At 45.3% G+C, this 15,437-nt stretch overlaps 1 protein-coding gene across 4 annotated transcripts in view; it reads right to left on the bottom strand.

Moving 5' to 3' along the window:
- The window catches only part of AP3B2 (adaptor related protein complex 3 subunit beta 2), a 182,880-nt gene that overhangs the window by 20,519 nt on the left and 146,924 nt on the right, over positions 1-15,437 (bottom strand). For all 4 annotated transcript variants that reach the window (XM_073579566.1, XM_073579567.1, XM_073579565.1 and 1 more), the window contains exons 24-25: positions 4,157-4,241; positions 3,935-4,032 (exon numbers count right to left, since the gene is read on the bottom strand). In XM_073579566.1, the coding sequence (XP_073435667.1) occupies positions 3,935-4,032; positions 4,157-4,241 (183 nt within the window). The remainder of the gene's footprint in view (positions 1-3,934; positions 4,033-4,156; positions 4,242-15,437) is intronic.

Genomic DNA, 15,437 nt, shown 5'->3' on the forward strand with positions numbered 1-15,437 from the left:
CCTGTCCACATGCCCTGGGACTTAATTCCCAGGGACGGGATAGTACGTCACAGCGATCAGCGGCGCCCACATGGTGAGCGCCGCTGATCGCGGCCGGGTGTCAGCTGATTATCACAGCTGACATCCGGCACAATGTGTCAGGGGCGGTCACGGACCACCCCTGACACGTTAACCCCTTGCACACCGCGATCAAACACGATTGCGGTGTACCGGGGGTTAAAGGGAAGCATCGGCAGGGAGGGGGCTCCCTCCGTGCTTCCCTGAGCCCCCCACAGCAGCGCAATGTGCAGTGCTGCTGCGGGGGGCTCCATCCCTGCAGGTCCCTGAATCCAAGATGGCGACGGGGACCTTCGGGTGCAAAGCGCAGGCAAGGAGGACGCCTTGTGCAGTGCCTGTGACAGATCGCTGATCTGTCGCAGTGATCTGTAATGTGACAGATCAGCGATCTATCACAGGACAGTGATGTCCCACCTGGGACAATGTAATAAAGTTAAAAAAAGAAAAAAGTGTAAAAATAATTTTAAAAAAAATCGCTAAATAAATTTAAAAAAAAATAAAATATTCTCTAATAAATTCATTTTTTGGAAATAAAAAAAAAACAAAAAAACAAAAAAAGTACACATATTTGGTATCGCCGCGTCCGTAACGACCCGCCCTATAAAACTGTCCCATTAGTTAACCCCTTTAGCGAACCCCTTAAAAAATAATAAAAAACGAAGCAAAAAATAATGATTTATTATCATACCGCCGAACAAAAAGTGCAATAACGCGCAATCAAAAAAACGCATATAAATATCCATGGTACCGCTGAAAACATCATCTTGTCCCGCAAAAAACAAGCCGCCATACAGCATCATCAGCAAAAAAATAAAAAAGTTATAGCTCACAGAATAAAGCGATGCAAAAATAATTATTTTTTATATAAAATTGTTTCATTGCATAAAAGCGCCAAAACATAAAAAAAGATCTAAATGAGGTATCGCCGTAACCGTACTGACCCGAAGAATAAAAGCGCTTTATCAATTTTACCATACGCAGAACGGTGTAAACGCACCCCCCAAAAGAAATTCATGAAACGCTGGTTTTTGTTCATTCTGCGTCCCAAAAATCGGAATAAAAAGCGATCAAAAGATGTCACGTGCCCGAAAATGATGCTAATAAAAACGCCAACTCGTCACGCAAAAAATAAGACCTCACATGACTCTGTGCGTCAAAATATGGAAAAATTATAGCTCTCAATATGTGGTGATGCAAAAACTATTTTTACAATAAAAAGCGTCTTTTAGCGTGCGACAGCTGCTAAAAATAAAAACCCGCTATAAATAGTAAATCAAACCCCCCCGTTATCACCCCCTTAGTTAGGGAAAAATAATAAAATTAAAAGAAAATGTATTTATTTCCATTTTCCCATTAGGGTTAGGGCTAAGGTTAGGGCTAGAGTTAGGGCTGAGATTCGGGTTAGGGGTGTGTTGGGGTTAGGGTTGGAGTTATAATTGGGGGTTTCCACTGTTTGGGCACATCAGGTGCTCTCCAAATGCAACATGGCGTCTGATCTCAATTCCAGCCAATTCTGCGTTGAAAAAGTCAAATGGTGCTCCTTCCCTTCCATGCTCTGCCATGCACCCAAACAGTGTTTTACCATCACATATGGGGTATCAGCCTGCTCAGGACAAATTGCAAAACAACTTTTGGGGTCCAATTTCTCCTGTTACCCTTGGGAAAATAAAAAAATTGGGGACTAAATGATCATGTTTGTGGAAAAAATAAGATTTTTTTTATTTTCATGCCCGGGCATTATAAACTTCTGTGAAGCACTTGGGGGTTCAAAGTGCTCACCACACATCTAGATAAGTTCCTTAGGGGGTCTAGTTTCCAAAATGGTGTCATTTGTGGGGGGTTTCCACTGTTTAGGTACATCAGGGGCTCTCCAAAAGCAACATGACACCCGCAGACCATTCCATCAAAGTCTGCATTCCAAAACGTCACTACTTCCCTTCCGAGCTCTGACGTGTGCCCATACAGTAGTTTTCTCCCACATGTGGGGTATGAGCGTACTCAGGACAAATTGGACAACAACTTTTGGGGTCCAATTTCTCCTGGTACCCTTGGGAAAATAAAAAAATTGGTGACTAAAAGATCATGTTTGTGGAAAAAATAAGATTTTTTTATTTTCACGCCCGGGTGTTATAAACTTCTGTGAAGCACTGGGGGGTTCAAAGTGCTCACCACACATCTAGATAAGTTCCTTGGGGGGTCTAGTTTCCAAAATGGTGTCATTTGTGGGGGGTTTTCACTGTTTTGGTACATCAGGGGCTTTCCAAACGCGACATGGTGTCCAATCTCAATTCCAGCCAAAAACGTCAAATGGCGCTGCTTCCCTTCCAAGCTCTGCCATGCGCCCAAATAGTGGTTTACCCCCACATGTGGGGTATCAGCGTACTCAGGACAAATTGCACAATAACTTTTAGGGTCCTGTTACCCTTGGAAAAATAAGAATTGAGGGTGAAAAGATCATTTTTTTGGAAAAAATATGATTTTTTAATTGTACGGCTGTACGTTATAAACTTCTGTGAAGCCCTTGGGGGTTCAAAGTTCTCACCACACTTCTAGATAAGTTCCTTGGGGGGTCTAGTTTCCAAAATGGTGTCATTTGTGGGGGGTTTCCATTGTTTTGGTACATCAGGGGTTTTCCAGTCGCGACATGGTGTCCGATCTCAAGTCCAGCCAAAAAAGTCAAATGGCGCTGCTTCCCTTCTGAGCTCTGCCATGCGCCCAAATAGTCGTTTACACCCACATATGGGGTATCAGCGTACTCAGGACAAATTGCACAATAACTTTTAGGGTCCTGTTACCCTTGGGAAAATAAAAATTGGGGGTGAAAAGATCATTTTTGTGGAAAAAATATGATTTTTTAATTGTACCGCTGTACGTTATAAACTGTGAAGCCCTTGTGGGTTCAAAGTTCTCACCACATATCTAGATAAGTTCCTTGGGGGGGTCTAGTTTCCAAAATGGGGTCACTTGTGGGAGGTTTCCACTGTTTAGGTACATCAGGGGCTCTCCAAACGTGACATGGCGTCCGATCTGAATTCCAGCCAATTTTGCAATGAAAAAGTCAAACGGCGCTCCTTCCCTTTTGAGCTCTGCCATGCGCCGAAACAGTGGTTCCCCCCCACATATCAGGTATCAGCGTTTCTCCTGTTACCCTTGGTAAAATAAAAAAAATTGAACCTGAAGTATTTTTTCTGTGAAAAAAAGTTAAATGTTCATTTTTTTTAAAATATTCAAAAAATTCCTGTGAAGCACCTGAAGGGTTAATAAACTTCTTGAATGTGGTTTTGAGCACCTTAAGGGGTGCAGTTTTTAGAATGGTGTCACTTTTGGGTATTTTCTATCATATAGAACCCTCAAAGTGGCTTCAAATGTGATGTGGTCCGTAAAAATAAAATGGTGTGGCAAAAAAACATTTTGGTTCCAAAATTGTGCTGATGTAAAGTAAACATGTGGGAAATGTTACTTATTAAGTTTTTTGTGTGCCATATCTCTGTGATTTAAGGGCATAAAAATTCAAAGTTGGAAAATTGCGAAATTTTCAAAATTTTCGCCAAATTTCCGTTTTTTTCACAAATAAACGCAAGTTATATGAATGAAATTTTACCACTAGCATGAAGTACAATATGTCACGAGAAAACAATGTCAGAATCACCGGGATCCATGGAAGCGTTTCAGAGTTATTACCTCATAAAGGGACAGTGGTCAGAATTGTTAAAATTGGCCCGGTCATGAAAGTGCAAACCACCCTTGGGGGTTAAGGGGTTAATGGAAAACTTGACCTATAATAAAATACAGTTGGCCTGGAAAGCAAAAGCTAAGTATTTTTTCCATGATTTGGTTCTTGATCTGTCTGTAATCTCTCCACACATTTGTCACTCACCCTGTTCTCTCTTGAACTCATTTTCACTCATAAACACAGGAAGCATTAGCTCTCCCACCGGTGGCTGGATGGACACATAAAACTGGCGCGTGTGTGTGCTGCAAAATAAATATATTACATTATGCTACATCTCTTTCCATTCTTATTAAAGCAAGGCTATTGGAATACATTCAGAATTTATAAAAATAAATAAAAATAATTGTTATGAATATATGGTCTCACCAGAGCTGAAAGTTGGCAGCTTGTGTGGAGTCACAGAAATCAATGCCCATTATTACAGTGGCATTTTCACCTGGTGGCAAACATTCTGTAGAAAATGAATAAAATGATGCCTGCATATAAGTAAAATGTGTTTAAAATAATCGATAGATTCTTTAAGTGTCCCCTTCATTTCAGGTATATTTTCAGAAAAAAAACCATTCATGGGTGTTGTTAAATAATCCAATTTCTGGCCATTGTATGCCTTGTAGCCCACAATTTTTTGTGAGTTTTCTCCTTTGCAAACTCTATTTCTAATTTTCAGTTGTCTCTGAGCTAGTAGGTGGAAACTAGCTGCTATAATGTCTACACAGCAAACAGAAATAGATGGATTCCTACTCTTCTTTCTCTGTAACAAACGGACAAATACAGCAATGAGATGTAAAACATTATACGGAAGTACTACTGAGATGTGTGGCTGTGCATCCAGCACAGAAGTGAAATACATTTCATGAAAGCTGCAACATGCCTTGAGTCCTCCTCACTACTCTTCCTACTTCCCCTCTCCAGGTTATAATAGGCTAAATAATTTCACACCTCATTATGCTGGCAATCTACGTTGCTTTGACCAATATGGGTTTGAGCTGTTTTTCAGAATCAATAGTGAGTTCATGAGGCAGTGGTAAAGGGATGAAATGTCTCAAAGGTGGAAGAAGCAGATTTCCCTAACAATATACTATACAAAGATTCTTATATAACCTTATGCTATTGATTTATTGCTCAAATGACATTGGCCACTAAAGGACTATTTTACAATTAAAACATATGAACACCATTGGGAGCATTGTTTTACTTAAATGCACAGATTTGTGGTTAAAAAACTATTTGGCATTTGGTTTTCATTCAAAATGTTGCACCCTTTGCCACTGATAGCTGATAAGAAAACTTACACAGCTGTGTGAAAAAAGTGTTTGACCCCTTCTTATTGTTTTCCATGTTTGTCACACTTAAATGTTTCAGATCACCAAACAAATTCAATTAATATACAAAGATAACACGAGTAAACACAAAATGCAGTTTTTCAATGAAGGTCTTTATTATTAAGGGAAAAAGAAATCCAAACCAACATGGCCCTGTGTGAAAAAGCGAACGTCCACTAAACCTAATAACTGGTTAACCACTGTCACGGACGTGCTCTGTGGACATGGACCTGGGGGACGTAACTAAGCGAAGACACCAGACTGTTCACTAGAGCCTCTGATGGTGAGGTTGGACTTGGCTCCCGATGAACGCCAGCTGCCACTCCAGGACAGACCAACGGTCGCGCAGCAGCTGGACCCAGAAGGACAGAGTGGATGCAGCAGCAGGTAGAGCTTGTATCAGAGTGCAGCAGACCAAGTTCATATCTGAGTGCAGCAGACAGAGTTTGCGTCAGAGTGCGGCAGACAAGATTTGCATCCGAGTGCAGCAAGCAGGATTTGTGTGACGGCAGTCTGCAAATCTTGGCTGCAGCACCCCGAGTAACCCCGAGACCCTTAACCCATATACAGGGATCTGGAATTGTAGCAAGGCCCAGGGGGTAGCTGTCTAGTGGAGCAGTGGACCAGAGCAGAACGCCCGCCAAGGGGCTAAAACTAAAACCCAGAATCGAGGTCAGGAGGCAGGAGTCGGAGGCCGGAAGGCAGCAGAGGTACGAAATCAGCAGGCAGAAGAAGAGTCAAAAGTCCAGGCCAAGTTCAGTAAAACCTGGAGGGCAGCAAGGTACAGAATCAGCAGGCAGCAGAAGGGTCAGGAATCCAAGTGAAGGTCAGCGTCAAATAATCGGAAGACAGGCAGAGGTACAAAAACGGCAGGCAATAGAATGGTCAGAAATCCAGGCTGAGGTCTGAGTTAACTATAGCAAATTACACAGTAGCACGCAGGGGAACCAAGAATATATCCGGCGGCTTGCAAGACCAGTCCCAAGGTATTTGAGGGATCAGGTCATCGCTCACAGGTTCCCGGACTGATGATGTAATTAGGACCGCCCCCAGGACCAGGCCAGATGGAGATGCAGTAAGCCCTACAGGACTGACAGAGGGGCGGAGCCTGTGCCCACCAGATGCCTGCACAGGAGCCTCTTCTCTGTCACCACCCTCACCCAGTGGCGAACCACGGCGCCTCCCAGTGGCCGAGGCAGGAACAGCCGTCCCTGAGTCCGACGGTGACGTGACGGTCCGGCGCCTCCTAGTGGCCGAGACCGGAACAGCAGGCCCCGAGTCTGGTGGAGACATGTCAGTCCGGCGCCTGCTAGTGGCCGAAGCTGGACCAGCAGGCCCCGAGTCTGACGGCGACGTGCCAGTCCGGCGCCTCCTAGTGGCCGAAGCCAGAACAGCAGGCCCTGAGTCTGACAGCGACGTGTGTTATGAACTCATTTTCTGCTCCACCAGTTCTGCTTCCGTTCTCCGGCGGTGACGAGGCGTCTAGGAACATCGTAGGAACGCTCCACTGCTACTGTTAGTTGTGTGGTTAAGATCAGGGATCTGCAATCTGCATAGTTACCAACCTCTCTGGTTTTCTGGGACTTAGCTTTTGTTATTCCTCCTCGGTGACCCATTCATAACAGAATCACCAGCCTTACCGCAGATTTTAGGGTACTCAAAAGCAGGGAAAAATTGTTTAAGGGAAGAAGAAAAGAAAAAAAAATGTGTCAGAATTTTTTTTTTGTATATTTTTTCCTCTTTTTTTTTCTGGGGCCGGAGGATTTTTTTTTTCCTAATGGAGATTAAGCAATTGTCTGATCGTGTGGAGCAACTTGCTGCTGAAGTGCAGGGAATTTCCACCTACCTCATTCAGTCACATGCTGCTGAACCTAAGATTCCTACTCCTGATGTGTTTTCTGGGGATCGGTCTAAATTTCTGAATTTTAAGAATAATTGTAAATTATTTCTTGCCTTGAAGCCCAATTCATCGGGGAGCTCTGTGCAGCAGGTTAAAATTGTCATCTCCTTGCTGCGCGGCGATCCCCAGGATTGGGCTTTTTCTCTGACACCTGAAAATCCTATTTTGACTAATGTGGATGCATTTTTTCAAGCCTTGGGATTGTTGTATGATGAACCTAATGCCGTTGATCAAGCTGAGAGAACCCTGTTGACATTAGACCGGGGTCAGGATCCTGCAGAGTTATACTGTCAAAAATTCCGAAAGTGGGCGGTCCTTACTACATGGCATGATAGTGCCTTCTGGTCTGGATGGCTCTATGTCATTAGCCATTCAAGTTGATCGGCGTTTACGTGAACGTAAAACTACACGGGAGGCGCTGCCACCTTTTGAACAAATGTCTGAACCTATGCAATGTGATGGGTTTTGTCTAGGGCGCATCGTCGGGAGTTTAGAAGGCGTAATAAGCTGTGTTTTTTCTGTGGAGACGCCTCTCATACTATCGCTGTCTGCCCTAAATGAGAGAAACGTTTTGCACACACATTTGCTGTGGGCAGTATACAACCTAAGTTCCTTTTGGCAATTACTCTGATCTGCTCCTTGTCCACATTTTCCACTAAGGCTTTTGTAAATTCAGGAGCAGCTCTGAATCTGATGGATTTGGACTTTGCTAAACGTTGTGGTTTGTCCATGACGCCTCTGCAGACGCCTATTCCTTTGAGGGGTATTGATGCCACTCCTTTGGCGGAGAATAAACCTCAGTTTTGGACCCAGGTGATAATGCGAGTTGCCCCAGATCACCAAGAAAATTGTAGATTTTTGGTGCTGCATAATTTGCACGATACTATTGTTCTGGGGTTCCCCTGGTTGCAAACTCATAACCCAGTTTTGGATTGGAAATCTGTCTCTGTGGTGAGTTGGGGTTGTCAGTGTGTTCTTAGGGACGCTCCTGTTATCTCCACCTCTCCTCAGTCTCATGATATTCCTCATTATCTGGCTGATTTCTCTGATGTATTTAGTGAGAGTAAGTCTGCATCTTTGCCTCCTCATAGGAGTTATGACTGTGCAATTGACTTGATGCCTGGGTGTAAATTTCCCAAGGGTCGACTTTTCAACTTATCCTTCCAATGCACTAAATATTGCACGGACCCTCACCAAACGGGAATCAAGGATACCCTGGACTTCGTACACCAAGGCACCCTTGACCAAAACTGGAGGAGGGGACTGGACAGGATGACTTGGGGAGCGGTACATCTTGAGGAGGGATTTGTGGAAAACATTGGGTATTTTGAAAGACTGAGGGAGCTTTAAACGAAAGGCTACCGGGTTAATTACCTCTAATATCTCATAGGGACCAATAAATCTGGGACTCAGTTTGGCAGATGGTACCTTAAGCTTAATGTTTTTGGTAGACAGCCAAACTTTGTCCCCAACTCCCAGGTGCGGCCCCTTGGACCGCCGTCTATTTGCGGCCGAAGCCTGTCTGACCTGGGAGCCTTTCAAGTTTGTGTTCACCTCCGACCAGATGGTCCTTAAGTGATGTATGGATTTCTCTACCCCCGGGAGCTCCGACATCTTAGCCGAAAATGAACCAAAACGTGGGTGCAAACCATGATTGCAGAAGAACGGGATGGTTTTGATGGATTCTTGGTATTGGTTATTTAGGGTGAATTCGGCTAACGGGAGATGTTCCACCCAATCGGATTTATGTTCCCGAGACATAGCAGCGGAGATACTGCTCTAGGGCCTGGTTGGTGTGCTCAGTTTGACCATTGGTCTCAGGGTGGTAAGCGGAGGAGAAGGATAATTCAACGCCAATGTCTTTGCAGAATGCCTTCCAGAATATAGAAACGAACTGGGTACCTCGGTCGGACACGATACTCACCGGAGCGCCATGCAGTCGTATTACATGAATGACGAACAACTTACTCAAAGTTTCTGAATTTGGTAGTCCAGACATGGGAACAAAATGGCACTGCTTACTGAACCTGTCCACCACCACCCAGATACACGCCTTCCCTTCTGAGGGCGGCAGGTCAGTAATGAAGTCCATGGAGATGTGGATCCATGGACTCTCTGGGGCGGGCAAGGACTGAAGCCAGCCGGCAGGCCGATTGTGGGGGGACATAGCGCTAGCACAGGTTTCGCAAGCTAGTGCGTAATCTTTACAGTCCTTAACCACCTGTTGGCCACCAAAAATTCCTAGTCACTAGTCTGGCGGTATTATTGACACCAGGATGGCCTGCCAGGACAGAGTCATGCGACTCCTTCAGAACTTGTAGACGAAACAGGGCTGGAACGAACAATTTCTGGGGGGGCGTCATGTCCGGGACTGGTTCTGAGGACCTACGGATCTCCTCCAGAAGGTTCAGAGACACGGCCGACACAACGATCCCATTGGCCAGTATTGCAACTGGTTCCGAGTCCTCAGCCTGTGAGGGGCAGAAACTTCGAGAGAGGGCATCAGCCCTTACATTTTTAGTCCCTGGACGAAACGTGATCACAAAGTTAAACCTTGAGAAGAACAAAGCCCACCTAGCCTGCCTAGGATTCAGTCTTTTAGCTTGTTAAAGGTTAATACTAAAATCAGAGTTGAAGTTTCACTTCTCCATTTCTCTGTAAGGTTTCGTTTCTCTGTTTTTGTAGCTGCAAGATAAATTTTTATAATTGGCATGGGCTGTCATGAAACCAGCTCCCTTCCTTTCCCAAAAGATGAAACTGAACTCCAGCGTTTTCTTATGTACTTATTGTTGTCAGTGGATACCGGATGCATCCCGCATAATGCAACCTCTTTACAACGCCTTGAAAGACGGCATAATGAACTATAAGGAAAGATGGCAGTGATGAGGATTACCTCCAATATGATTGTTCCCAATTTCTGACTGAAGAAACAGCTACTCCACCAAATGTCAGTGAGAATCCACTCCCAAATCCTGATCTGGTGTTATACAGATGGATCAAGCTATGCTGATGAGTTTGGTAGATTCCACATGGGATATGCTGTTACCACAGAGGACACTGTAGTGCACACAGCTGCACTCCCGCCCTCACAGTCAGCACAAGAAGCAGAACTCCAGGCTCTGTCTACTGCATGTACTTTGGCCAAGAGCAGACGGGCTAATATATACACGGACTCACGTAATGCATTTGGTATTGCTCACGATTTTGGGGCTCTATGGGCCAATCGAGGGTTTATTACTACTGCCGGAACCCCAGTGAAAAATGCTGAAGCTGTTAAAACCCTCATGGACTCAATCAAATTACCTACTCAGGTGGCTATTATCAAAGTTAAGGCGCACGGTCCTAGGACCAGTCCACAGACTGTTGGCAACACATTTGCGGATATGCAAGCAAAAGCCGCCGCTCTCTTACCCGTTGAACCAACCATACCAACTATGGTGACCACACGCTCTCAGCGTAAACAGTTACAAGAAGCACTGACCCTACAAGAACCTGATGATCTACAACAGACTGAAGTTTTCTGTCGGACCCTGCGAGACCGCTTAATGACGATGCAGAGAATGTCTCCAAAGGAAGAGGTGAAGCAATGGAAGACTGATGGGGCACGAATGGATAATGGTCTCTGGAAAAAGGAGCGACTTGTGTGTCTCCCTAAGCGGATGTACCCTGCTATTGCCATATGGGAACATGGACCTATATATCAAAGAAAGAATCAGGCCCTCGCACTGGTGCAAAAATTCTACTGGGCCCCGGTTCTCCAGTTGGCCGGAAGCATTCCCTGTTACCAATATGACTGCAAAGACCACAACGAAGAAACTGGTGATGGAAGTTATATGCAGATATGGGGTTCCAGAAGTTGTTGAAAGTGATCAAGGCCTGGCCTTTTCTTCTCATGTGTACTAAGAAGTTCTGACAATGCTTGGATCCACTGTAGCCCTCCATACTCCGTACCACCCACAATCCCGTGGTGAAGTTGAGAGGCTGAACGGCACACTGAAAGGACAATTGGCCAAAATGATGCAGGAGACTACGGCTCCATGGCCAGAGCTCCTACCCATTGTACTATACCGCATCCGTACTACCCCTATTGCAAAATATGGCCTGTCCCCATATGAGATATTGTTTGGTACTAGGCCCCCAGTTGTAAATTTCCAGCCTGAGCAGTTATCAGAAGAAACTGACCGTGCTGTTCAATGTGTTATTCAGCTTAGTAAAAATCTTACTAACACCTATGTTCTAGTTTTCTCTTCTTTTCCAGATTCAGCAGAAACCGACACCTGTCATAACCTGAAGCCTGGTGATTTGGTAGTCGTGAAGAGGCATGTCAGGAAGCACGGACTAGAACCCTTGTATGACGGTCCCTATCAAGTTCTCCTCATCACCCAACAAGCCAATAGCAAATGAAGGGACATAATGTTTTGGTTTTCGCATTTTCCACATTATTATTGGTAGAAGTTAAAGTTAAAGTTAGAAGATATTCTAAGACTCAAAGATCAATACGATAAAGACAATGATTGTAATAGGGACAGTTGGTGGTCAGACACCTTCTCCTTTCTCAATCCAGCCAATTGATTTAAGGGAATTGGGGGCTGGATAGCTGGGATCTTACAAAGCTTGTTACACATTGCTGCCTGTATCCTTGTGGTATATGTGATACTAAAACTTGTTCTTTGGTGTATTTCTGTATGTATTAGGTAATTCTGCACTAAGACAGCTAATGATGATACCAAAGGTGTCGTTGCTTCTGCTTTTCTCTGCACCGATCTCAAAAGGCTATTTGATGAAGATGTTGAAGCCAAGCACATGGCTACCTACAAAAGATCTCCACCACCATCATCAAAAATTGTTATTCGTGAACTGCAGTATACAGGGGGGACGGGTGCGCCGCGACAGCCATGACTGGTAACACGGCATCAGTCATGTGAAGACCAGTACCCCTCAAGCTGTTAGCTTGGGATAGCACCTCTGATGCTGCATATGTGTTAAAAAAAAATTATCTAGGGGGGAATGTTAAGGGTTAATACTAAAATCAGAGTTGAAGTTTCACTTCTCCATTTCTCTGTAAGGTTTCGTCTCTCTGTTTTTGTAGCTGCAAGATAAACTATTATAATTGGCATGGGCTGTCATGAAACCAGATTGTTCTCATCAGGTGCAAAGATAAGGGAGGTGGGAATGTTAAACTCTGAAGAATATGCCATTATACTACTTTCTACGCTATATAGGTACGGACATATATGTAGTTTCCGGTTTTCTTGCAATATTATTGGCTTATAAAGTGAAATGATGCTATTGGTACTTGAGAACCTTGCATAATTAAGCAAAAGATTATAAAAGATGTGACTAAAATAAAGGGGCTTAGTGATCTGCCTCGATCCTCCCGCACAGAGACCCCCGTCTCCGTGTGGTCATTTGAGTTGCTAGCAACACTGGAATAATTTGGAAATCACTGGCTCAACCGTGAAGGGTTAATTTAGCCCTCCCAAAATAGCTACCTCGACAAGCTGACTCCAAGTACGTCAGGTTCTTGTGATCTGTGATCACTGTAACCTTGTGTTTAGCACCTTCGAGGAAGTGGCGCCATTCCTCGAAGGCCCACTTTATGGCCAACAATTCCCGATTCCCTATATCATAATTTTTCTCAGTAGGAGAGAATTTTCGGGAAAAGAAGGCACATGGACGGAGTTGAGTGAGGGAGGCAGTGCCTTGGGAAAGCACTGCCCCTACTCCAACCTCAGAGGCATCAACCTCTACCACAAAGGGGCAGTCTAGATCAGGCTGGATTAATATTGGGTTGGCAGAAAAACAATCCTTTAAAACAGAAAATGCCTGAAGTGCCTCAGGCTTCCAATTAACTACGTCTGCCCCCTTCCGGGTCAGATCCGTGAGCAGTTTGGCGATCTCAGAGAAGCCTTTGATAAATTTACGGTAGTAATTTGTAAATCCCAAGAATCGCTGCAGTGTTTTTAGAGTTTTGGGTTGCACCCATTCTCTAATTGGTCGGATCTTGGCAGGATCCATGTGAAACCCCTTAGCAGAAATCATGTACCCCAAAAATTTTACCTCCTTAGCCATAAAAACACACTTCTCCAGCTTGGCAAATAGAGAATGTTCTCTAAGTCTCTGGAGCACAGAACGGACATGTTGCGTGTGTGTAAGAACATCAGCAGAGTAGATCAGGATGTCATCTAAATAAACCACTACATATACCCCACAGATATCCCTGAAGATATCATTCACAAAGTGTTGGAACACGGCAGGTGCGTTACTTAACCCGAACGGCATAACAAGATACTCAAAATGACCAAGGGGGTGTGTTAAACGCGGTTTTCCACTCATCTCCCTCTCTTGTGCGGACAAGATTGTAAGCTCCCCGGAGATCAAGCTTAGTGAACCAACGGGCTCCCAGTAGCTGATTAAACAGATCAGGGATGAGTGGAAGCGGATACTGATTTTTTACAGTAATAGCTTTCAGCTCACGATAATCAATACAAGGTCTGAGGCCACCATCTTTTTTTTTTTCACAAAGAAAAACCCAGCCCCTACAGGTGAAGTGGAGGGTCTAATAAAACCTTTTTGTAAGCTGTCTGCTATGTAGTCATTCATGGCTACACGCTCTGGACCAGAGAGATTAAATATTCTCCCCTTAGGGAGATGGGAACCTGGGACCAAGTCTATAGGACAGTCATACTCTCTATGAGGAGGTAATTTCTCAGACTCCACTATGGAAAAGACATCCTCATAGTCCCTGAATGCATATGGTATAAAGAGGGTTTTAATTTTAATTTGGTTCACTGACAGCGACATACAGTGATTCTGACACTGTGGACTCCAGTGCACGATATCACCTAGGTGCCAGTCAATAACAGGATTATGCTTGCGCAACCATGACATACCTAAAACAACTGCATTGTGAATAACAAAAAACGACATAAGTTCTGTCTATAATGCCCCCACTGACATAGCAACTTCTGTAGTAACAAATTCCACTCCACCCTGGATAATAGATGTACCATTAATTGCAGTGGTTTGAATAGGGGCATTAAGCCTTAGCAAAGGTACACCAAGATTCCTTGCAAGCAAAAAATCCATGAAGTTGCCTGCGGAACCACAATCCACATAAGCCGTCACACACAGAGACGGGTAACAAAAGTTTAGCCACATTTGCGGGCAATACCTGAGCCTCTGGGCCAGCACGACCAGAGCTGCCCAGAGGCCGATGTCCCAGAAATGTGGATTTCTGCAGCTCAGCATTTCCCTTGAAGTCTCCAGGCTGCAGCATGCTGGTGTAGGGAGATGGGAGTGTTCCTTCAGTCTGTCCACTGGAGCAGGTGTTAGGCCAAGAAATCAGCTCAGACAGGAGAAGAAGGGAAAAAAAAAGTTCAGGAGACTGCTTTTATATATGATGGACATATATACAAAAAGCAGTTTTTTGGGCCGGATATAATGTGACGGCCATATGCGAATCTGGGCTGCAGTAGGAACAGCACCCCGAGTAACCCCGAGACCCTTAACCCCTATACAGGGATCTGGAATTGTAGCAAGGCCCAGGGGGTAGCTGTCTAGTGGAGCAGTGGACCAGAGCAGAACGCCCGCCAAGGGGTTAAAACTAAAACCCAGAATCGAGGTCAGGAGGCAGGAGTCGGAGGCCGGAGGGCAGCAGAGGTACGAAATCAGCAGGCAGAAGAGTCAAAAGTCCAGGCCAAGTTCAGTAAAACCAGGAGGGCAGCAAGGTACAGAATCAGCAGGCAGCAGAAGGGTCAGGAATCCAAGCGAAGGTCAGCGTCAAAAAATTGGAAGAGAGGCAGAGGTACAAAAACGGCAGGCAATAGAATGGTCAGAAATCCAGGCTGAGGTCAGAGTTAACTATAGCAAATTACACAGTAGCACGCAGGGGAACCAAAAATATATCCGGCGGCTTGCAAGACCAGTTCCAAGGTATTTGAGGGATCAGGTCATCCCTCACAGGTTCCCGGACTGATGATGTAATTAGAACCGCCCCCAGGACCAGGCCAGATGGAGATGCAGTAAGCCCTACATGACTGACAGAGGGGCGGAGCCTGCGCCCACCAGATGCCTGCACAGGAGCCTCTTCTCTGTCACCACCCTCACCCAGGGGCGAACCACGGCGCCTCCCAGTGGCCGAGGCAGGAACAGCCGTCCCTGAGTCCGACGGTGACGTGACGGTCTGGCGCCTCCTAGTGGCCGAGACCGTAACAGCAGGCCCCGAGTCTGGCGGCGACATGTCAGTCCGGCGCCTCCTAGTGGCCGAAGCCAGACCAGCAGGCCCCGAGTCTGACGGCGACGTGCCAGTCCGGCGCCTCCTAGTGGCCAAAGCCGGAACAGCAGGCCCTGAGTCTGACAGCGACGTGCCAGTCCGATGCCTCCTCGTGGCCGAAGCCGGAACAGCAGGCCCTGAGTCTGACAG

The sequence above is a fragment of the Dendrobates tinctorius genome, unplaced genomic scaffold (assembly GCF_039654945.1).
Source record: "Dendrobates tinctorius isolate UK_male_01 unplaced genomic scaffold, ASM3965494v1 ptg000062l, whole genome shotgun sequence".
Taxonomy (NCBI): domain Eukaryota; kingdom Metazoa; phylum Chordata; class Amphibia; order Anura; family Dendrobatidae; genus Dendrobates; species Dendrobates tinctorius.